The sequence below is a fragment of the Alternaria incomplexa genome (assembly GCF_024043165.1).
Source record: "Alternaria incomplexa strain BMP 0042 chromosome Unknown scaffold_5, whole genome shotgun sequence".
Classification (NCBI taxonomy): domain Eukaryota; kingdom Fungi; phylum Ascomycota; class Dothideomycetes; order Pleosporales; family Pleosporaceae; genus Alternaria; species Alternaria incomplexa.
The window spans coordinates 1,509,843-1,531,044 of record NW_026249854.1 but is presented as its reverse complement, the minus strand read 5'-3'; the positions used below and the strand labels follow the sequence as shown (position 1 = coordinate 1,531,044).

Below are 21,202 nucleotides of genomic sequence, written 5' to 3'. Positions count from 1 at the left end.
CATTCTGCCCGTCTCTCTACAGCCGTTGTCGTCGTTGTTAACAAGCATGCACACTCCACAAACCCCAGCCTCAGCTGGCCATTTATCAGTGATCGTGCTTGAGATAACTCTTGTGGTAGCGTTATGTGGATACTTCTACTCCAAACGGAAGGGTCGTAAGCAGGTAAGCCGGCCTTGGTCGATGTCAATCTGTGGAGTTGACTGACAAAAGCCATTATTGAGCTGTAGCTGGAAATCGCGATCGCAGAACAACACGGCTGTAAGCCCGTTCAGCCATACATACCATACCGATGGCCGCTAGCCCTAGATCTTCTTAAGAAGAACTACGAAATCTTGTTCAGCGATCACACGCTCGAGGGTCTTACCCCCTACTTCGGTATCGCGAAGACCTGCTGCATCCACACATTCGGCGTAACCGGATACTTCACGACTGATCCGGAAAATGTGGAAGCCATACTGTCGACTAAGTTCGAGGACTGGTGTCTCGGAAGCCGCCGCCTAGCAAGCCATCCGTTGCTTGGTGAAGGCATCTTCTCGCAAGATGGACCTGCCTGGAAACGATCTCGCGAGCTGATTAGACATCAGTTCGTGCGAGTTCAGAAGCAGACACTTCAAGCTTTCACTTCGCACGTAGAGGGCTTGTTGTCTGGCATCTCAGAGGCCGCTGTTGACGGTCGCGTAGATCTGAGACCACTCATGTTCGAATACACCCTCAATACCACCACAGCACTCCTTTTCGGCGAACCCCACAGTAGCATGCCGAAAGAGGCCGGTGACGCTGTCCGGGACAATTTTGACAAAGCTTCCTTTGGGTGCGGAATCCGTGTGAGGCTTGCCGACGCTGCTTTCCTCTACAACCCGCCAAAGTTTAGGAAGGCCTGCAAGGCTGTACGTGATTGGGCAACTTTCTTCGCCTCGAAGGCTATGAGCTACAAGGACGAACATGGTGAAGAAGCCGCGGCGGAGAAGTATCCCTTTATCATTGAGCTTTGGAAGGAGATGCGAGATTTCGACTTGGTTCGCGATCAATTGCTCCATATCCTAGTCGCTGGAAGGGACTCTACTGCTAGCTTGCTGTGCTGGACTTTGTAGGTGTTGTCTCGGATGTTCAGTCTCTTCGACTAACTATCATCAGTTTCCATCTTGTTCGAAACCGTGACATTCTAGAAAGGCTGCAGAGAGAGATCTCCGTCGTTGCGAGCGAAGGACACGTCACACGTGAGCAGATTCAGAAACTGCCCTTCCTCCGATGCTGTTTCAATGAAAGTTAGTGCTGTTAACTTATTGAATGCTGAACACATACTAACGAAACTAGTCTTGCGATTGTACCCAACATTGCCGCTGAACCTCCGCTTTACGAACAAAGCTACCGTGTTACCCCGAGGTGGAGGCCCGGATGGCACCTCCCCCGTCCTCATGCCTAAGGGCGCCGGAATCGTCTGGTCGGTATACCACCTACACCGCCTTGAGTCTATCTATGGTCAAGACGCAAGAGTGTTTCGACCGGAAAGGTGGGAGAGTGGCGAGTTGATCAAGAAGGCTCGCCCAGGCGCTGGATACGTCGACTTCAATGGCGGCCCAAGACTTTGCCTAGGAAGTAAGTGAACAACGCTGCAGTTTCGAGTTGCAAATACTGATACTGAACAGAGGATTACGCAGTGATGGAAGCCAGCTATGCAGTGATCAGAATCCTCCAGAACTTTCCAAACATTCGGATTGCCTCTGGGGTTTCGAACGAGCCAGTCGGGGCGGAAAGGCAGACGTACACTATAGGCGTATATCCGATGGATGGCGTGCATGTAGAGCTGTATTAACACACGCGATGTTGAGGAGTGCTCGATGAACAGAAAGCAGCTAGCAATGCACTTCCTGTGTTCCTCTTTGCTGGTGGCTTTTTCAGACAGAGTCTCTTCCTCGTAAGGGCACACCTCGTTCCTTGGAAAGTGATGCATGATGCCATCCCTGTATGATGCGTGTTCCTCTTATCGAGTATGGTGACTGCCCCCACGTTTACACTGCGGCGTTCGTGCGTCACTGCGCAACGAACCTGCTATTGGGCAGCACGTGGATGGCCGACCGAGCGCACAGCCTTACCCCACCTCAATCGCGACGTAGCAAAGCGCGTGAGCCTGCGCCCCTAAAGTCACATTGTTGTTCTCCATCAGCGCTCATAGCCGTTCACATAGATACATCCGTGGTTGTATTGCGCCTGGCCTAGACTCCCGCATTCAACATCATGTCGTTTGTGTACCCTGCTCTTCCAGTTGGCGTAGACGCGATTCGCATTCTGAAGATCGAGGCTGGAGATTTCATGAGTCCCATCGTGGCAACACTTAGCTCAAGATCGTTCAGCGACAGACCAAAATACGTGGCGCTTTCCTATACATGGCGAAACTCGTACCCGGAAAACGCCAATCTTCCAGTCTCTCCCAACGATTCCAGGTCTCCGATTCGATCTCCCAGCCCATCACCGGTGCGGGCAAGGAATAGAGCGTCTACAGGACCAGAAGAAGCCGCATCAAAATCAATTCAGCCACACATGACCGACAAACTGTTTAGGTTGGGCGCCCCGACGCTGTCACCTACTCCGATTGAGCCCAATGAGATTGTGCTCAACGGAGGTCCTTTCAGCATTGGCCACAACCTGCAGCTCGCGCTGCTACACCTTCGTTCCCCATCGCATGCCATCAACATTTGGATCGATGCAATTTGCATCAACCAGGCGGACACGGAAGAGCGCAACCATCAAGTCTCGTTGATGTCTTTTATATATACACGAGCGACGAAGGTCGTGGCATGGCTGGGAACGAAGGACTACCCGCCTATGACTGGTTTATTTCGTTCCATGTCACTTGAATGGAAGGCAGGACAGACGCATCATTTTGGCGCCTCTCTTGCTGGTGTGAACCAGATGCGATACTCGCCGAAGCCAGATCAAGGCACACTCGTACGCATCTTGGAAAGCACGTATTGGAGACGTGTATGGATCGTACAGGAGATGTGTCTTCCACGCGTGCTGGTATTCGTGTATGGATCCGACATCTGGACGTATCAGGATTTCAAGACATGGGCATTGAGGCAGTCCTTGCCCTTTTCTCCAGATGCCCCTGGAGCTGCGTCGAGACTACTGGAGATTAGACAGCTGCGACACACCGACATGATGAGATTCGAAAGTCTTGTCGAAAGATTTGCAAAAAGCGACTGCTCCGAGCTGAGAGACAGGGTGTACGGCCTGCTTGGATGCGCGAACGACATTCAACCATTTGCGGGTCGTGACAAAAGAGCAGATACCCCGACGGCCGAGATGGAGTTGGTCAAATCAGACCCGCAGACATCATCTGAGTCCAGACGAGGCATTGGGTTCCTGAGAGTTGATTACAAGAGCTCGTTCTACAAAATCTGGACTGATGTGGTCAGTTTCGTCTACTTTCGGGCTAAGACGTTCGAACACAACGCCGACCTCCAGGAAGATATCGTGAAAATCCTCAGTGGTATTGAAAACGTAACATTATCACGCTCGGACCTCGAGAGGCAGCTCAGCGTTGTACGGACGGCAGGGATCGTCCAAGGCGCGCTGGGCCAAAATGTTGATGGGTTGGCGAGCGACGGCGATATATTGGTAGGTTCAGCAGAGAATGGATGTGAAACCGGCGCCTGCTAACATTGCTTAGTGCGCAGAGGGAAGTTCGACTATCGAAGCTATAGGATATATAGCGGGAGAGATCGAGCACCTCGGTCCGGATTACATATCTCTGGTTGGATCGTCTTCGACAGCCCAACACTGGACTAGCTACTGGGTTGATCAATACGATCGACAAAGCCTGGAGACATGGAGGTGGATGAACGAAGAGTATACAGCGAGGATATTGGGATACGAACAAGAAGACCTGGATCGCATTCGTTATATCAATGACCGATATGTTCTGGCACACCCCATGATACTGGACCAGGATAGCAGCACTACCGGCTGTAACGGCGACCGGACCGAGGAACGTGCAACTCAAGAAGTCGCTACGACTGCAAGCGACAAGGTCCCACGGATCTGCCTTGGGACAGCATTTCTCATGGGCCTTGTCCCGCCTGAAACCAGGGTGGGCGACGTGATCGTAAGATTCTGGAATTGCAGCGCGGCTATCGTGATGCGACCCACGACAGCACAATCTAGATTTTTTGTGCTCGTTGGGCGCGCAGACGTTGCGCAAGCTGTGTCAAATCCATCAAATGCGTTGTTGTGGGCACCTGATCACTCTTGGGGCTCGGAAGAATCCAAAGTGTCGGCTGGAGCAGTGTCTGTCCGCCTGAATCCGAGGACTCTGCAGAAGATAACCGCTCACATATCCACTCAGCCCGAGAGTATATGAGTAGAGATTGCGTACGAAGTATTCGCGCAGAAGCGACTCTTGTGGTGTGTTTCGTGGACGGCCAAAGTTGTATGGTAACTCGCAGAGGAGAGTCGATCTCGTCTTCACCTCCGTAGACATTCTCGCGAGGTACGCTTGTGGCTCGAATGTCGACGAATGTCTCCTGTGCTATGTCATGGAATCCCTCTTCCCTTTCTTACACAGCTTGTATAAGCACCCATCTCAGGAAGTGACGAAAACAGCCACTATTACAGCCATTTGGCGTTGTTTCCTACACCAAAAGTATGTAGCACCAACGCATGGTCTCTGAGAGGATGTACTGGGCGTGCGCGGCGAAGGCGTTGGTCGGCGTTATTCGTGGACGAGGGGGCTGTCTGGCAACGGTGACGGTAATGGTACAGGGGGGTTTTGCAAAATACTATATACCGTTAGTTCCGCGCAAAGTACTAGAGAGGTACACTTCTAATTGTAAATGTAGTTGCCTGACTTACATTGCAGCTTGGTTGTGTCTGCGCATGTATCCGTATCCAGGATTCTGATGGTTCGAGCTGCTCAGCGATGTTTGCCAAGCTCTCCACAAAAGAGATCTTAGCTCCCGAGGTCATTCCTAGCGCCCGATTGAACCTCCCTCTTCAGACTTTCGACCTCTGCGAAGATCCACCGCGTTTACTACCTAGGTACATTGAAGACCGCAAAATGGGTCATCATAATCGTCATTTCGCCGGCGATCGCCACGCCTTACAAGGGGCGTGGAGCCCTCCAGACAGCACTGCAAAGTGAGCTGCACGCCGCAAGCGATCCCGAAGTCTCGACTTCAGAGCTAATGAAGATGCACTCATTAGTTTTTGTGAAGAGGATTATGCTGTCACGCGCTATCTAGCAGAATTCATTAACTCTTTGACGAATCTGTTATACGGTGAGTCGACAAGTGTCTCTTAACACGGGAGACTACGGCGAAGATTATTCTACCCATCTTCACCAACGAACGATACGACAGATCTAAACGGCAAGCGCTTGACACTTTCTGACAGTGAATAGTTTATTTCGCACTCCGATACATGTATGGTTCAAGCAGCCGCGGACTCCTCAAACCAAGAGTCGACTTTATGTCCATCTCCCTTCTAGTGCTGGGAATATCGTCATTCCTGTTCCATGCCTCTCTACGCCAAGCACTTCAGTTTGCGGATGAGATCTCGATGCTTGGACTCGCTTGGTCACTGCTTCAGGGTATCGCAACAGTACGAACGTCGTCAGCGAACAAGAAGTACATTGAAGCCTGTCTTGCAACTGTGTTCCCCCTCTTCTCGGTTTTCTATGTGTGGACGGGAAAGATCATATACCATGTGTCGGGATTTGCAAGCGTTATAGTCCTGATCGTGATACGCGGTCATTACCTGTTTCATTGGCTCGAGCCACCTCTTCCTATAGCTAAACGGGCTGGTTGGAGATCCCGAGGAAGAAACGCATTGATAATGCTCTTGGTTGGCTATCTCTTATGGAATATTGATCTCGAATATTGCGCAGAACTCAGAAAGCTGAGGCAGCGGATTGGAATGCCATGGGCCTCATTCTTGGAGTTGCATGGGTGGTGGCACATCCTTACTGCTATTAGTGCCAGTCAATTCATGGATATCGTGAGGGAGCTAAGAAGAGAAGCTGCGGAGGAGAAGGCCGATTAGGTTATGATGTAGCCAGTAGTCTTGGGAAGAGGGGGTTTGTAAGTAGGAAGTTATGAAAGACGTAATAAGGAAGTTGGATTACGTATGCATTGATACGGTTAGTGTTAATGGTTAGTTGTATACGCCCTCAGTATTTGCAAGTCTAGAATGTTGCGTTTTATTAGTGTATATGTTGCAATCTAGCTATGGGACTAAATCCTTTGTAGCTATGTTGTCCCCACCCGCTTCGTCCGCCTCGTCTCCAATGTGTTCCGTGAAGTTGTGTAACGGAAGCTAGGTACGCGACTTCAACAGCCGCGGCTGTGATAGGTGACGTGGGGAGAGTGGGAGGTAGCGAATGGTTTCCTACATTAAAACACTAGCGCCGATACCGCCGTAAACCGTTGCAAGTGAATAGTCGGGGAACTGCTGCAGCATTATATGGAGTGCGACGAACTAGAGGCGGATGTTCATGAGTTTGCGCAAAGAAAGTGGGAGCCGCTGGCTGAAGAGACGAGGATGCAGAGACGCATGTAGGCGATTATAGTATGCTCGGCTCACACTTCACTCCAAGGGGGTCCATCTCTGGCAAGCCCAGCCTTCTTGAAGCTTGCGAAGCGTCCAGCAGCTCGTCAAAAGAGCTGTAGTCGCTTGTCGTAGTATCCGCTGGCTTGGATGACGCGTTGCTCTTGTACCTGTATGTGGTTGATATTCTTCGCCTCGAACCTTGTCAATGGTGGAGAAACCAGGCTTTTACCTCTCTCTAGGGTGTGATTCGTGGAAGTCGCGCTTGTCTTGTCGCACAGATAAGGACAGTCGTGCAGCTTGTGGCTGTCATGCATGCAGCCACCACGCCGTATGCATATCTTTCAGCCTCGCCACAATCTCAGCCTTGCATGCTTACCATGGAAGATATAGCCGCCCTTAAGCCTCTGATCTTTCTTGGAATCGTTTGCGAAAACCAACAGCCTCGCAACTAGCGCTTAGCAACGAAACGCCGTTTTGTGCACGGATTAAGAACATGGCTCCTAAGGCCCCAGCTAAGAGTCTGTCCAGCAGGATGCGCGGCTACAAAGCGATACTGATAGCCTTGAAGTAGTTACTTGGCGGTCACCTCTAGTTCAAACTGACAATGCCATCAGAGAAAGACTCGTGGTAGTCGCCAAGAATATATACGCTAAGGTCAGACACCGTCCAGCTGTGGCGACCCGACCGGGCTTGAAATTCGCCGACTATTGGATGTTAGCCATTCGTGTGTTTGCCATCGGAATCGTAGTCAGCGGAATCTCGCTCGGAGCGATGCGCACATACATCTCCATAGGCCTGAGCCGTGTATTCGGGGAAGAAGTAGATGCGGATCTCAAGCTAGCCTTTCTTGGTTTCTTTAACAAAAGCCTCGATGTCCTGTTGGTGAGCTCTTTAGAATATATGGCTTCATTCTTTATCACAGTCTGGATGGCTCAGACGCCTGTAGTGGGTGATAGGCGTGGTGTGAAGTACAGCGACTTTGGTTTGAGAGAGGAGTTGACGAAGCCGTGGATGACTGTCAGCAGTTTTGTCACAAGGTGGCGAAGGTCTAGCTTGAGCTGGAAGAGCGTTGCCCGCTGTTTGCTTTGTCTTTGCGTATCTGTCTCGGTTATGTTGCAAGGCTTGGCCGTGAATACTGTGGCTATACCGAAGAAGCGTTGGTATCCTAACTACCAGAACGGTTGGAAAACGACGGCACATGACCGAACGACAATGAGGATTGAGTATCCTAAAGTATCACTCCTCGGCGTGGACTGGCTAAACATACTCGGTGTCGGCCAATCCAATATTGGAGGGGAAGGCTACCCACCATGGGACTGGGCGCTCGGCATGTCCGCTTCTCTCGCGTTCACCGGCTTAACGCATGTTGTGTCCACGGTAAAGGAAACGCAGAAAGGCTGGAGGCATGTGTATAATTACCGGCTGGACGGAGATTCATGAAAGCGCTGGACTGCACTCAATACCGACTTCGGCCTATCAAATGGGTCAGTCGAGACGGCCTCCGCAGATGATGGGCAAGTAACCAGTGTCTACGACTGGCTCAGGAACACGGACCATCAGCCAACATCTTCATCGATCGGTTGGACCGGTAACCTGACGCTCGTACTGCCAGTACTGAACACTGTCTGCACGCCAATGGAGTCATTGAACCCGGAGGCGTCAATCGTTGTGCGGCCGCCAGCTAGAAACGAATCGTCGGAAGCCGTGATCATGACCGATTTTGGACCAGTCCCTTCCCTAGGCTTTGCCGGCGCCACTTGTTCCAGCTTGTTCCGGCATGGATCATACGCAGTCAATGTGTGGATCGTGGACAGGGAAAGTCCCGACCTTAGCTTTAACCATTACGGTGCTGAATTGAACCAGAACATCGTTTACGAACGCGCAACTGCAAGCGACTTCGACGTTGCCAATGGAGTAGGTATGCAGGCACGGGACGTCATGCCGAGGCTTGAGCTATTGGTTCCATCGACAAGATTGCTGCCGCAATTCCTATTGATAAGTCGCAACCTACAGGCAATCGATCCACTTGTGAACTCCGACGCCATGGGCCTGTCGATCGTCATGGGAATCCTGTTCCAGAACATATTCAGCATGAGCAACAAGTACTGGTCTCCTCTTCCGTCGTCTCTGCCTTCCCAATCGGAAGATAAGATTGTATCCTATCCCATTCAATGGCAACTGTACGGGTCCAGTCCGCGTCTAGGCTGGGAGTGGGTAACCGTTGCCGTCCTCGCAATTGTACTGTTGTCGTCTTGCTTTGGCATATGTCAAACAATGCGGTACTGGATGGCACCGGGTCCGTGGGTACAGCTTGATGGTATGATGATGATTGCGCAGCGAAGCCCGAAGCTCGAGGGCATCGGGGATGAAGAAACGGCGCGGAAAAGGATATACTCAGTAGAAGAGAGTGGGAGTGGGGTATTGATACTCAAAAGTAGAGCAGGGTAGTATATAGCCACCCTGAGTAGTTATACAAGGCGCAATCGCCGTTTAATGATAGCCCTCTTTTCAAAGAGACTGAATGCTTCTCAGACACCATACCTGAACTCGCGCACCTTCTTCTGGTAGTAGTAAGTCGCCAGCGCACCAGTCGCACCCAGAGCGATCGGCACAGGCGCGCGTCCGCCGGTCTTCATGATGCGCGGTATCGCAGAGCCCATCAACATGATGCTGTTGCCAAGCGCAAGTTCAGTGCCGTAATCCTGGTTCTGCTTGATGCGGTAGCCTTAGATTGCCGATTAGCTGAAGCGCCCACAAGTAGCTGTATACGTTCAATGCAGCCAGAAACACGTCCTATGGGCTAATCAGCTTACCAGCAAGAGCGTACGAAGCACCCAATCCGATTCCAGCGACAAGGCTTGGTGTTGAGCGTGTTCGGAGATAGCCAGCAGTTCCTCCGACCGCCACTGCACATCATTTCTCAGTCAGCTCTCATACACGCAGACACGCAAATGGCGTTGTAACACTTACACAAGCCTGCCAATGTAAAAGACGGATGCTCGGCCATTGTTTCTTCACGTTGGTTTGATGAGAAGCGATGCTCGTGAGTGATGGTGTGCTGATGTGGTGCCACAGGATGAGATGATTGGGAAGCTGCCCAGGGCCAGCACGGACGTGCCAAGACACGATGACACCACCTTAAGAAACGGACAAGACCAGAGCATGCAACTAGCATGAAAATGACAACGTATTAAGTTCATTACTATATGTATGGGTATCTGGTGAGCGATCTAACGATAGGAGAGGGCGACTCGAAGAGAGCATGAGCTGCGGTGCGATGAAAGCAAACCCTGCCACTCTTCCCTTCCATACCAAAACGCCTAGAAGCAAGATCCTTCTCCAAGAAAAACATCGCTCGAGAATAGTAAATTTGTTGCGCAACAAAGTCATCTCAATCTCATCACTGATGCTTCCGTGACAACTTGGAACACCTTCAGGTCACGATAGAATGGCTCACGCTGTACCTCGTGCTGGGCGGCGCAAAAGCCGAATAGCCGGGCGGCATCTCTTCTCGCGTTCCAACACTCGCGCTGCGAGTCGTCTCAGGGCTTGGAGGCGCAACACTGCGCGGAGCAAAGACATCAGAGGCAGCTCTGAATGCCGTCTCCTCGACACTCCTCGCCCTAGCATTCTCAATACCAGTATCACTGCCTTCGGCGCAGATTTGGATCGGAACCTTGAGATGCATACTGGAGCTTCCGTGGGCGGAGAATTGCAGCGCGAGGGTGTATGTTCGTGAGATGAGGCAGGAATGGAATGTCGGTATGAAGTTTTGTGTCATGGGAAGGGTGATTGGCACCAAGATCTGCGCTGTGTAGAAGGCACCTTGCTTGTAATCCTTGGATGCAGGTAGGATGCCCATCGCGAAAGCCTTCTCCGCTTCGCTCAGAGTTGAGCAATCGCTAATACCAGAGTCGCGTCGAACTAGGCTTTCTGGACTAGGGTTTTGTGCCGCATCGTGCTTTTCCCACTGCGCGGAGGCGATGCAAAGATTGGACAGCGGCACGTATTCGGAGTACAGGCCTTGCGACAGATCGAACCCGAGCGTAGACCGCGTTGGTAGATTCTGTCTAGGAGCTGAGGCGTAGTAGGTCACGACCTTCAACTTTGTCCCCAATGAACCGAGTTTCGGTGGTGCGCTGGTCTCCTCTGTGGGATCAAAACGGAGAACTAACTTGGCCATAGTCGTGATCGTTCTGCCCTCTGTTGATCTTGCGCCCGGAATGACAAGAGGTGGCGGCTGGATAGTCTTCGCAGATAATGTCCCGAGCTTTCCTTTGAACAAACCCTTCTTGACTGTCTTTTCCTGTCGCGATCGGTACTCGTCGTTGTGATCAATGTTCAGTGGGGGCTGCTCTGCAAAGGCTGGCTTCACGCGCACTTTCTTCAGCTTATCAGCAAGCACCGAGATGCCTTCTGATCCGCGAGTGTGCGCAATTTTGACTTGGATTCCGTAGGTGATCTTTGACATTTCCGGCGCAAGGTCATCAAGCAGTGTACTGCCAAAACCAGCAAGATCGGGATCGCCAATGCTGGGTGGTAGTGAGAGATGTACGTCGCGTATGTGATCCGAGACTACTGGATGCGAGCAGGCTTTTGGTAGTAGTTGCGAAGGGATGGTAAATGTGAAGGGAAACTTGTAGGGTCTTCCAGCTTCAAAAATTCTTGGGGAGGGGAAGTTTGATTGGTCTATTGGCTGTCTAAGAGTCAAAAACCGGTGCTTTGCCTCTGTTCGTCCTGTCATTGTTGGCGTAGTCGTCATCCTATCCACATATACCTGGCTTGTACCTGTGTTATGTCAGATACGATGATTGCGAAGTTCGTGTGTGATCTGAGCTTACCAGTGAATGCGATGTCGATGTCCTCAAAACGAGTGTCGTGCGGTGCAGTGATGGTGACTGTTCCCTCGATTGTATCCATGGAAGAATAGCTGGTGATGAACTTGTGGCAGTGGCCATTGCTGTCGTTGAGATCGATCACGATGGTAGGCTGGCCATGATGCGAGATGTTGCGGACCTTGTAGCCGATTTGATTGCCCAGCGCCTGCATCCTGTCTGGTGGCGCAAACACTGATGTGTTCGATGAAGAAGACATGTCGATGCTGTCCCGTGCCTTAAGGTAGGCTTGCTAGTTGCAATAGCCAAGGCAAGGTCGCACCAGAAAGCGGGGAACAATCCTGCTCAGATAAGACGTCTCGAATGCGGAGAAGCTGAGAGCTGGGCAGCTGGGGTAGTGCGAATAGGCAGAGATCAGACTAGTAGGTGGCGAGTGAAGATAAGACGTCTGCTCCAGAACTGCACCACAAACAAGTGGGCCTTAAGGTTGTCTTATACATGGCACTCAGGCACGCCCTGGGTTGAGTCATTTGCAAGCGGCACAAAACTAGGGCTGGTAGGTGATGAGAAGGTTGCATGCTGCAGATGGATGATGCGCTGAGCGATGGCTTGCTTTGCCGTCGGATACGCGGGGGAGTCATCCTGCATCCATCACAAACCACGCCCTTGACTCCAATAGCGTCGTGCGCTAGGCCCATACAGGTGCCTGTCTCTACATTTCCGCAAAGCTGAGTACTGGACGACATCAGGACGTCTCCACAAGTCAAACGGTCTCGAATGTGCTTTTCTCAGGTTCCGTGATCTTGCCCGTCGCGAACGTGCTAGCTTGCGGCGCACCCACCAACCATAGCGGTACTCTGGCGGTCAGTTATGTGCCTCAAGCCAGCCTTACAGGAGCTCATGCCACAAATGTTGAACAAGCGCGACACGTTCCTGACTACTCGCGCTGAGAGTACACGACGGGTGGATACCTTTTGTCATAGACTTCATTGCAAATTTTCAACGTTATGCCGTTAAGTGGTAGAGTCAATAAACGTCGCGTTTCAACCTCAATCAACAATCGGGGCTCTCCGAAGTTGCGTTTGTTAGCAAATTCTCCCTTTCTTGCAGCTAAGAAAACTTCTAGAAAAGGGGCGGCGCCTGGTGGACCATCACAAGTATACTGACATGGTTGATTGTTGGCGGCTTAATTAGGTATGCATATCGGCGTCGCGGACGTATGAAACTTGCATGTAGGGCGCACGCGCACGCGTTGGAGAAGGGCGCGCTGGTGATTAATCAGCGCCCTTGTCTTGCTCCTGGCACTCAAGACGGGCCGATGGCGGCAGCGGCTTACTTTGCTGTGAGATGCACGGCATAGCAGCTGAACTCCGATGGCATGCTATTCCGAAGCATGCAAGTTTTCCGTCATATCGCATTCCCAGCGGAAACGTATCCTGTGTCCGTTGGAAAAGCCGTGAGCGTGACTGTCGTTGCCTCAGCTACTGCAGGTTCTCCGGTGATAGGAGTACCTGATGACAAAACAAAGCCCACCAACAGATTGATGGTAAGCAACGGCAGAGGTAGATGCGGTGTCGGAGGTTTGGCGACAATTGGGTGATGCTCTGTTGTCGATGCAGGTGGTGTTGCGGGATGATCCAGGGCACGGGCTGGGATGACGGAGGAACCTTCCGCGAACGTCATCTCGCCATCAGGAGCTCCGCGCTCAGCTATCGCAGCACCAGTGCAACTTCTCAGCTCAAAACTCACGATGCGGGTCGATCCCGCACGCGACGAAGAAGAACGCGCTCACCCTACGGCGTAGAATGACGATTGCACCTCACCCCTCACCCACTACCTTGCGTCTTCACCTACCACCGTGACGGTGAACAAAACGCTGGAACCATATACACACTATCACCTTGTACAACGGAAAAGCTGAACAGGTTTGCAGCCTACAATACGATAAAATTATGCAAATCAGGCGATCTAAAGTCAACGTAGGCTCCGGGTGTTTAGTATGGCCGAAATCCCTACTCCTCCAGCGTCGTCCGCGCCGTCACAGCACGCGTCGCCCCTCCCACAAGCACGCAAACACCCGTTGAAGCCCGGCGGCCCGAGGGAATCTGATCTGATACGCTACCTCGACCATGGCGTCAACAGCATCCAGAAGCGCGTGGACAACCGTATGACGAATCGAAAGCTTAAGCCAGCGCCGGGCGAGGAGGAAGGATACAAGGCGTTCTGGGAAGTCGCAAAAGACCTCGATGGCCTGGTAGATGTTGTCTGGGTATCTGGATCACCGAACCTCCAGATACCCTATCTGCTCAACCTCGCCGTCCTCACCGCCGACTTCCTCCCACTATTCGATTCCTCAACGCGTTCCGCTCAGGCTACTTTCCGTCTTCTCTCGAAACTCGACTACGCCTTCTCCTCCCTGCTTACCGGGCACGATACTGCGACCGGAGAGTTCTTACCTGGGTTTGAGAACGGTCGTACAGTCACCACAACGGACAAGGTTCGCTTGAAGGGCGTTGTAGACCGGACCAGGCTCACGGTCACCCGTGTAATGAGCGGAGACAGCGTGGTCGGTGACGAGGGCGATGTAGGTGAGGCTATGGACACGGATACAGAAGGAGAGGCAGAGGCAGAGGCAGGGGGACGTCAAGGCACTGTGACTTTTGAAGGCTTCGAGGATAATGACGACGATGAGGAAGATGAGGACTGGGAAGAGCGCGGTGTTGCGAGTGTGTACGAAAAGACTATAGGCGAGTTAGGCGATGTCCTAGGCGGTCCACCGATTGGCATCATTACCGACGATTGGGGCGTCAGTGGCACCGAGCAGCAAAGAAGCGGCGGAGGCTTCGTTGAGTCCGGGGGTGAAGTCGAGCTCTAATGCACGGTATCGGCTGCCGTCAGCTGCGTACCCTTTTGAGGGGAAATTTTACGCAATCTAAGCGTTCTGTGTAAGTATCTCCTTGTGCGGATAGACTCATTGCGATTGGGATGATTACTCTCAGTCTTCTCTCTACATGGTCTGCTGGCGCGTCGGGTTTTCTCAAAACTGCTCGATTTGCTTCTTTATAACTTCTATTCACCGCGTGTGTATTCTCATGGTCAAATCCACTATCATGACACCTGGGTACATTTAAGATTGCCATACGTCAGGTAGAATGTGCATAGACGTAAGTCTGGCCACGGCGGTGAGGACGAGTGCGCGGAAAGAGCACTGGAGGTACCTGCCGGAAACGGAAGCCCACGATATACGTCACGCGATTTCAGCAGCGCTCGGTCACCGCAACGCGTACCCCATACACCCCACCATGCTCGACACGCTCTAGACGGCCTTACCGCACCCAACCGACTCGATAATACCCAATCGCCGGGCAGTGCGGCATTGCCTCTTGCGACGGCCATGTCATAATACGTGTATATTCTTTCACCTGCAAATATGCCTACCTACTTCGCGCGTGGCGTCTCGGTGCGCCTGGGCGCGATTTCGCTCGGTGATACGACTACAGCAAAGATCATACTGAGAAAGGGGGACGCAGCCAAGCAGCAGTCTGCATTAGCTGAAAAGAGGCTGTTGGGGAGCAAGCTATTGAAGGAAGAGCAGGTGCCTTTCCCCGGTGATGACGCCGCCTTCCAGCTCAACTGGCTCGCAAAAGCGCCTTTCATGCAGACCCGGGTCGGGAGTGACATATACGAAGAGGAAGCTCCTGGGGACGCACAGGGTGCGCCGAAGGGTGCGTACCTTCTGCCTAATACTAACAGCACCACCACGGCTAACGATAGCTTCTCAGATGTCTCGCAGTGCACACTGAAAGCACTTACCCTCCACGTCAACCTGTCCGATCAGACCTATGTCTCCGGCCTCTACAACCAGAGAACATCGCTCAAGATCGAAGTCTTCTTCAATGGAACACTCGCCGCGTGTTTGGCCATGCCCAACTACGACGGCAAATCTGGCTCGAAAGACCATCACCAGGTCTTCGCGGGCACTAGAGTCGACTTTCTCGCTGAGCGGCCATGGATCATCCTACCACCCGGAGTCGCCGCAGATGGCAGTACTGCGAAGAACAACACACCACCTTCGGTAGAACAGCGATGGCAACACATTGGTCAGGCGCTCCAAGCTGAAGCACGCGAGCGGGGTACCGACGAACAAGGCAACATTCCTCCTACTGCCGAGTTCCTCCACGCGCTTGCGACAACGCAGATGCCGGAGCAAGTACACACTATGCAGAGGCCAGGTGGAAAGACTTTCGGTGTCATCGACGTAGTCATCACATCTGGAGAGGGTAGGAAGCTCACTAGCGGCGTGGGCTACTTGAAGGCACCGAAGCGCATGATCGACGAGAGTTACCCGTTCGTGCTCGGAGCCGACGGCAGTACTATGCATCTACGTGTCGATGCGCCTGGTAAGAGTGAGAGTGACGCGGAACCTCAAGATACCATGGAGCCGACCTCAGAGGTCATCGACGTAGATGCAGAAGGAGACAGCGATCCAGAGTATGGGTCTCATACAAAGAGACAGGCTCTCCGGTCTGGAGTGCAGTCGAAGCAGGATATGTCACCTGTCTTGCCATCAGCTCTAACCATGGAACCCTTGACGCTGTCAAGTCCACCACTCGCCGGTGTCGGATCAAGCATTCCAGCACTGATAGCACCAAACATTGCAGATGCAAGAATTACGTCTTCACCAGTTCGAAGAAGTGCAGATACCTCCAACATACCGCGTGCACCGGAGACTGGACGAGCGCCTACGCACGACGCAGTACGCATCTCAGAAGCGGAGCCCACGTCGCGTGCAGGGTTCACTCCGAAGATGATGAATCCAGATCTGACCCCAAACTCGCAAACGACTCACATGCTCTCATCACCATATACCTTCCAATTCTCGGATCCAACACTGGGAGGAGTCGCACCCAGTGATCTCATGCGTCAGATACCGGGCGACAACGCCGGCCTGACGTCTAGTCCGCTCGATCGCTTTCCCACGGCTTTTCAGGGCCCAGGTTACCAGTACGCATCACCTTTTCCTACACATTTACCAGGGCTCAGGCAAGCACCCTCAAGTCATAGGCCGCATGCGGGTTCTCTGCCTGGAGAACCACGTGGTGGCTTACCCGAAAGCCAATACACGCGTCGAGACTACACCATGTCCGGTATGGGGTCCAACTTCTGCGGAGCTCCCGAGAGCTACAAGCCAAACATGTTACCACAAGTCGCAAACCTCCATGGATATCAGGAATCTCGGCCACCACACCTGTCATTTCCGCCGTTTGATCGCAGACTGTCCCTGCCGTTACCGCCAGCAGGTTTGTACTCAGTACCTACAAAGCCAAAACGAAGTGTCTCTCCGAAGAAAGCATCTCCTTCAAAACAGTCGATGAAGACAAATTCCAACATCGTGGTCAGACGCTTGGTAGTCTATGGGCAAGATAGATCAATTATAGTGGATCATAGGTGGGAGCCTGAACTGCGTTTAGACTTGGCTTCCAATCGCCCCGTCCAGAATCCGACTCGACAGGATATCGTCCCAGGAGATGATGAACAGAAGAGATCTATTGATTCAGAGAAGGCAAGCACCGAATTTCGCGGGTCAAGAAAAAGTACGGTCCGGATGGGAACGCCGCCGCCTACATCGCCATTAGAGCACGCGAAGACTGACCTGCCCCTCGCTATCGACAACCCACAAGAGACCAGCGCTTTCCAACCGAATGTTGCGTTTAAACAGCCCGCATCTACTGTCAAGAACTCCATCCTAACGGGTGAACGACCTGAAGTAGAGGAGGTCAAGCTGCGTGGTGACCAGCTGGATGCTGACTCAAGCAACCAGAGTATACATACAACCGAATCAAGACTCTCGCGTCGTACAACTTCTAGCAACAACATTCTTGGTGTACAAGGCCCAAAGGCAAATCCATTCTGGTTCGAGGATCCAGAAGAGATACTTCGTGAAGCATCTGCGCGACTACGTCGATCCCGCTCTTTCGCCAAACCGAGAAACACGCCTGACGCAGCTCCATCGTCCAAGATCGCGATACCGGTCGTCCAGAACTCTAAGATCTGGGACACTGCTACGTCGTCCCCTCTATCCAGCCTACATACAACTCCTGAGCCTGATATGGAGCCCATTTCATATGCCCGGTCACCTCAAGTACATACTGGTTCGTCTCCTGCTCCTATCCCGCAAGCAGATGGCTCACCGGAACGCAAAACCTCGCGCGGATCACGTCGCGGCAACGAAACCCCGTCCCCAGTGAAGCTCACTTCAACTCTCACGACACCTCAACTTGCGCGCCACGAACCCTCTACACCTCAATCCTCGGCTACGAAGAAACGTAAGTACCTCCACCGCACCTTACCAAAGGAGCCTCGCAGTCCCACACGTCTGAAGACGAACAACAACCCACCGCTGAACCGAGATTGTGTCATCGCGTACGCAGAGAGCAAGGACAAGAAGAACAAACAGGGCATTCTAAGGCAGGTGAAGAGTGAGAGGCAGGGAGTGTTCAGCGAGAACGATGTCGTCTTTGCAGCCAGGTTCTTTGTGGAGGAATAAAAACATGCTACGTGGCCTGTGGGCGCTGAAGCAGAAGCACGCATGAGACATGCGGATGATGTATGTAAAAACTGTACGCTCACGATGTACGAGCCTCGATGTTCTTCGATGCACCGAGCGCAATGCAAGGTGCTGTAATGTACATCTTGTACAAAAATGTCTGTTGATCCTAATCGAGGGATAACCAACGCGTGTAGAACAGCGATGTAAACCTGCACCATGGCAGACATTCGCCGCGCTTAGAAAGTGGCAGGTTCTGAAATGGCGTCATCGTCATCGCGTAGTCACGTGCCCGGCGTTTTCAGTGTAGCCCGGGCACGGCGCCAGAACGCGGACTGATCCACGCACATGCGAGCCTAACATGACCACCATGAACGCATGGCAACCTCCGACAGATCCGGGCTCCATACACGCAAGCTATCGCAATCTGACGATCCCGTACACCCACTCTAGCACGACAGATGCGAACGTCTGCGCGCGCTCCAATAGGCACGTCTGGAATAGAGGAACGAACCATGGCTCGCTCTCTGAGTCAACCACACCTGGCTGATAGTCAATGACAGTATTGCATCTGTTGAGAAATATAACACAGACCTTGTCGATACTCTAATATCAATCTAGTGCTCTTACTTCCTTCACAGAGCTGCCACCATGGCGCAAGTAGAGAACGAACACGCGAGCGATAACCCTCGAGATGGCCTTCGAACAAACGCAGCGCACGCAACGAGCGAGACTACACACGCCTCAGAGACTCCACATACCTCAGTAGTCCCTGATCCCACGGACCTTCGCATCATCGGTCGTGGCACATGCGGCACCATTTACACGTCGACAAGTCGCTCTACAGTCGCATACAAGATTGGGCGGGATAGAGACGGCCTGTGGAATGATATACGGCTCACAGCCCGCGTCCATCGGGCGTTGTCAGACCCTGACGTGGACGAGTGGTTCGCATCCAAGCTCCAGGTGCCGGCCATCAAGGGCTGGGTAGCAGATGAAGCTAAAGAGTGCTTCTGGGCAGACTACGCGCGCTTTTTCCCGGAATCTCACGCTAGAGAGACGACACCGTTCGTCTTTGCTCTTTCCCTTATCCCCACGATAGATTCAGAGACTCGACAGGCTCTGCTCTGGCGTTACGACTTCACTACCTCAAGAGGCGCGGTACTTGCGAATCCAGAGAACGATTTCTGTCTTATACGACCATATCTTGGACTGGCAACTCGCGAGGACGAGCCTTTGTGCAGATCAGACAACCTCTGGAACTTTCCTTTTACAAGGGAGGACTTCAGGTCGTTCCCACTCGACAGCTCCTGGTATTTTAAGCAGATGGTGGAGGAAATGGCCACTGGACTAGCCATCATACACTGGCATGCTCACGTGGACGGAATGGATATCGAGTTCGTACTCGGTGGAAGAGCTGATTGGGACGAGACACACACCGATATCGTCGACGATATCGACACCTCTGGACCTTTCTGTTCCTCCCTACCGCAGCACGAAATCACACTCGCAACCCATGCTCCAGATTCAGACTCTCTTAGTCACCGCTACCGTCGTGTGCGTCTCTACGTCCTCGACTTCGACAAAGCCTCGCCCGTTTCGTTTGATCAGCCCGAAGCTGCCATAGAGCGACTAGTCACAGCGGTGACCTGTAACGATCCATACTTCCCCGATCCAAATGCTACATCGGGTGATGACTTGAAGCTCTGGCAGGATTTCAGGCGTGCATATTTGCGGACTGCCAAGTGGGTTTCGGAGAGTCTTGTAGAGAAGCACGGGAAGCGAGCTAGGAAGTGGCCAGCACGATTCATGGATCAATGGGAGAGGAAGGCAGGACAGCTGCTAGAGGGGAAAAATGGCGAGTTCATCGAGTTTGGGGATTAATAACCAAACGCAGTATTCTGGGTTCCAAGGCGGTTCACTAGCCGCAACACCCGCGATACCGACGAGCCCGTATTCCCGAGATGTACATGACATACTCTGCGCTATGGAGGTGTACGTCATGTTTTCATTGTGCATGATGTGGCTCCTCGCGGGTGGCACGATTGTTGTGGCCTCAGTACTAGTCGCAATGTCAGCTGCCAAGCTTGCTAGGATTGCTCAGCTGCACTGCCTCCTTTCTGATTGCCTATTTTACCTCCTCAGTACGCCTTTCAATCGATACTGCTGTCTTGCATCTAACAGTAGAAACGCGGAATCTATGTTTCAGCCAAAGTTGTTCGCTATGTCGACAAACAACAGATGCACCGATGTCTCTGCCAACTCAACACAGGTCCAGAAGCCTGCCTCTACCCGATACTCGCCTCTTTTGCACAACGGTGACAGCTTCCGACTTTTGCGCGTGCTGCCTAGCCTGCGCCATGGTTCTCCAATACGATGCGAAATATTCACTTCTTCGATTTCACGCGAACGAGATAAATATATCGCCGGGTCGTACGTCTGGGGTCCGCCCGAGCCAACAATGTCCATACTCGTGAACGGCAAACACTTCCAAGTGCGAGAAAATCTCTTCCGCTTCTTAAAAGCCTTCCGCAGCCGCTACCAATCGCAGGTCATATGGCTGGATGCCATATGCATCAACCAGGACGATATTCAAGAGCGGAGTCATCAAGTTCAGGAGATGAAACGAATCTATTCTGGGGCCAAGTGCGTTTACAGCTGGCTTGGCTACGACAAGCCGTTGCCTTATACTGGCATTTTCAACCGACAGTACACAATCGATTTGTACCACCGGTGCATGAGAGATGAACCCCAACCTATACATACACGACATATACGTCAGTTGGTGTACATTTCGAAAGCCGAGTATTGGTCACGGATGTGGATCGTTCAGGAATTCATCCTTGCAAAGGAAGTCCAGTTGTTGGTGGGAAGACACAAACTTTCCTACAGCAAGTTGAAGAAGATCTGGCGAAATGGCCAGGTCTTCGACGTCCAAGGACCAAGTGAGATACAGCAAAGTCAAGATATAATACGCGCTCTAATGTTCTATCAAATTGACAGGTCTCCTCGAAAAGAGAAGCATCGTCAACACAAGAGCTTCTCTCAAATTGAGAGGTCGTTTGAGGCATCGTTTGGGAACTTTGGAATGTTACCTCGATCAGTTCCTCTAGACGGTGTTTTCGCTTTACTTGGCCTACTTGAGGGGAGTGAAGAAGACTTGAGGCTCATCAGTATCGTCGACTATAGCCTCACAGTATGGCAGCTTCTCCAGAAAATCTTGGCGTTAGACATCCTGAAGTCTCATTTCAAATTTGCCGAACAGTACAATCG

General features: G+C 52.2%; 7 protein-coding genes across 7 annotated transcripts; 5 read left to right on the top strand and 2 right to left on the bottom strand.

Moving 5' to 3' along the window:
- Window positions 1–46: 46 nt before the first annotated feature.
- On the top strand, window positions 47–1,605 carry J4E90_004426 (uncharacterized protein; the record flags this gene model as incomplete). The annotated part of the gene is made up of 4 exons (XM_051433991.1): window positions 47–163; window positions 229–1,088; window positions 1,136–1,266; window positions 1,316–1,605. 4 exons carry the CDS (start codon window positions 47–49, stop codon window positions 1,603–1,605), a joined length of 1,398 nt encoding a protein of 465 aa, XP_051292509.1.
- Window positions 1,606–2,236: 631 nt separating this feature from the next.
- Window positions 2,237–3,661, top strand: J4E90_004425 (uncharacterized protein; the record flags this gene model as incomplete). Its single annotated transcript, XM_051433990.1, has 1 exon — window positions 2,237–3,661. One exon carries the CDS (start codon window positions 2,237–2,239, stop codon window positions 3,659–3,661), a length of 1,425 nt encoding a protein of 474 aa, XP_051292508.1.
- A 5,414-nt stretch (window positions 3,662–9,075) lies between these two features.
- Window positions 9,076–9,554, bottom strand: J4E90_004424 (uncharacterized protein; the record flags this gene model as incomplete). Its single annotated transcript, XM_051433989.1, has 3 exons — window positions 9,076–9,272; window positions 9,361–9,453; window positions 9,518–9,554. 3 exons carry the CDS (start codon window positions 9,552–9,554, stop codon window positions 9,076–9,078), a joined length of 327 nt encoding a protein of 108 aa, XP_051292507.1.
- A 426-nt stretch (window positions 9,555–9,980) lies between these two features.
- Window positions 9,981–11,596, bottom strand: J4E90_004423 (uncharacterized protein; the record flags this gene model as incomplete). Its single annotated transcript, XM_051433988.1, has 2 exons — window positions 9,981–11,335; window positions 11,389–11,596. 2 exons carry the CDS (start codon window positions 11,594–11,596, stop codon window positions 9,981–9,983), a joined length of 1,563 nt encoding a protein of 520 aa, XP_051292506.1.
- A 1,785-nt stretch (window positions 11,597–13,381) lies between these two features.
- On the top strand, window positions 13,382–14,257 carry J4E90_004422 (uncharacterized protein; the record flags this gene model as incomplete). Its single annotated transcript, XM_051433987.1, has 1 exon — window positions 13,382–14,257. The coding sequence occupies one exon, from the start codon at window positions 13,382–13,384 to the stop codon at window positions 14,255–14,257; it is 876 nt and encodes a 291-aa protein (XP_051292505.1).
- A 555-nt stretch (window positions 14,258–14,812) lies between these two features.
- J4E90_004421 (uncharacterized protein) lies at window positions 14,813–17,929 on the top strand (the record flags this gene model as incomplete). The annotated part of the gene is made up of 1 exon (XM_051433986.1): window positions 14,813–17,929. The coding sequence occupies one exon, from the start codon at window positions 14,813–14,815 to the stop codon at window positions 17,927–17,929; it is 3,117 nt and encodes a 1,038-aa protein (XP_051292504.1).
- Window positions 17,930–18,580: 651 nt separating this feature from the next.
- On the top strand, window positions 18,581–19,813 carry J4E90_004420 (uncharacterized protein; the record flags this gene model as incomplete). The annotated part of the gene is made up of 1 exon (XM_051433985.1): window positions 18,581–19,813. The coding sequence occupies one exon, from the start codon at window positions 18,581–18,583 to the stop codon at window positions 19,811–19,813; it is 1,233 nt and encodes a 410-aa protein (XP_051292503.1).
- Between the last annotated feature and the right edge of the window lie 1,389 nt (window positions 19,814–21,202).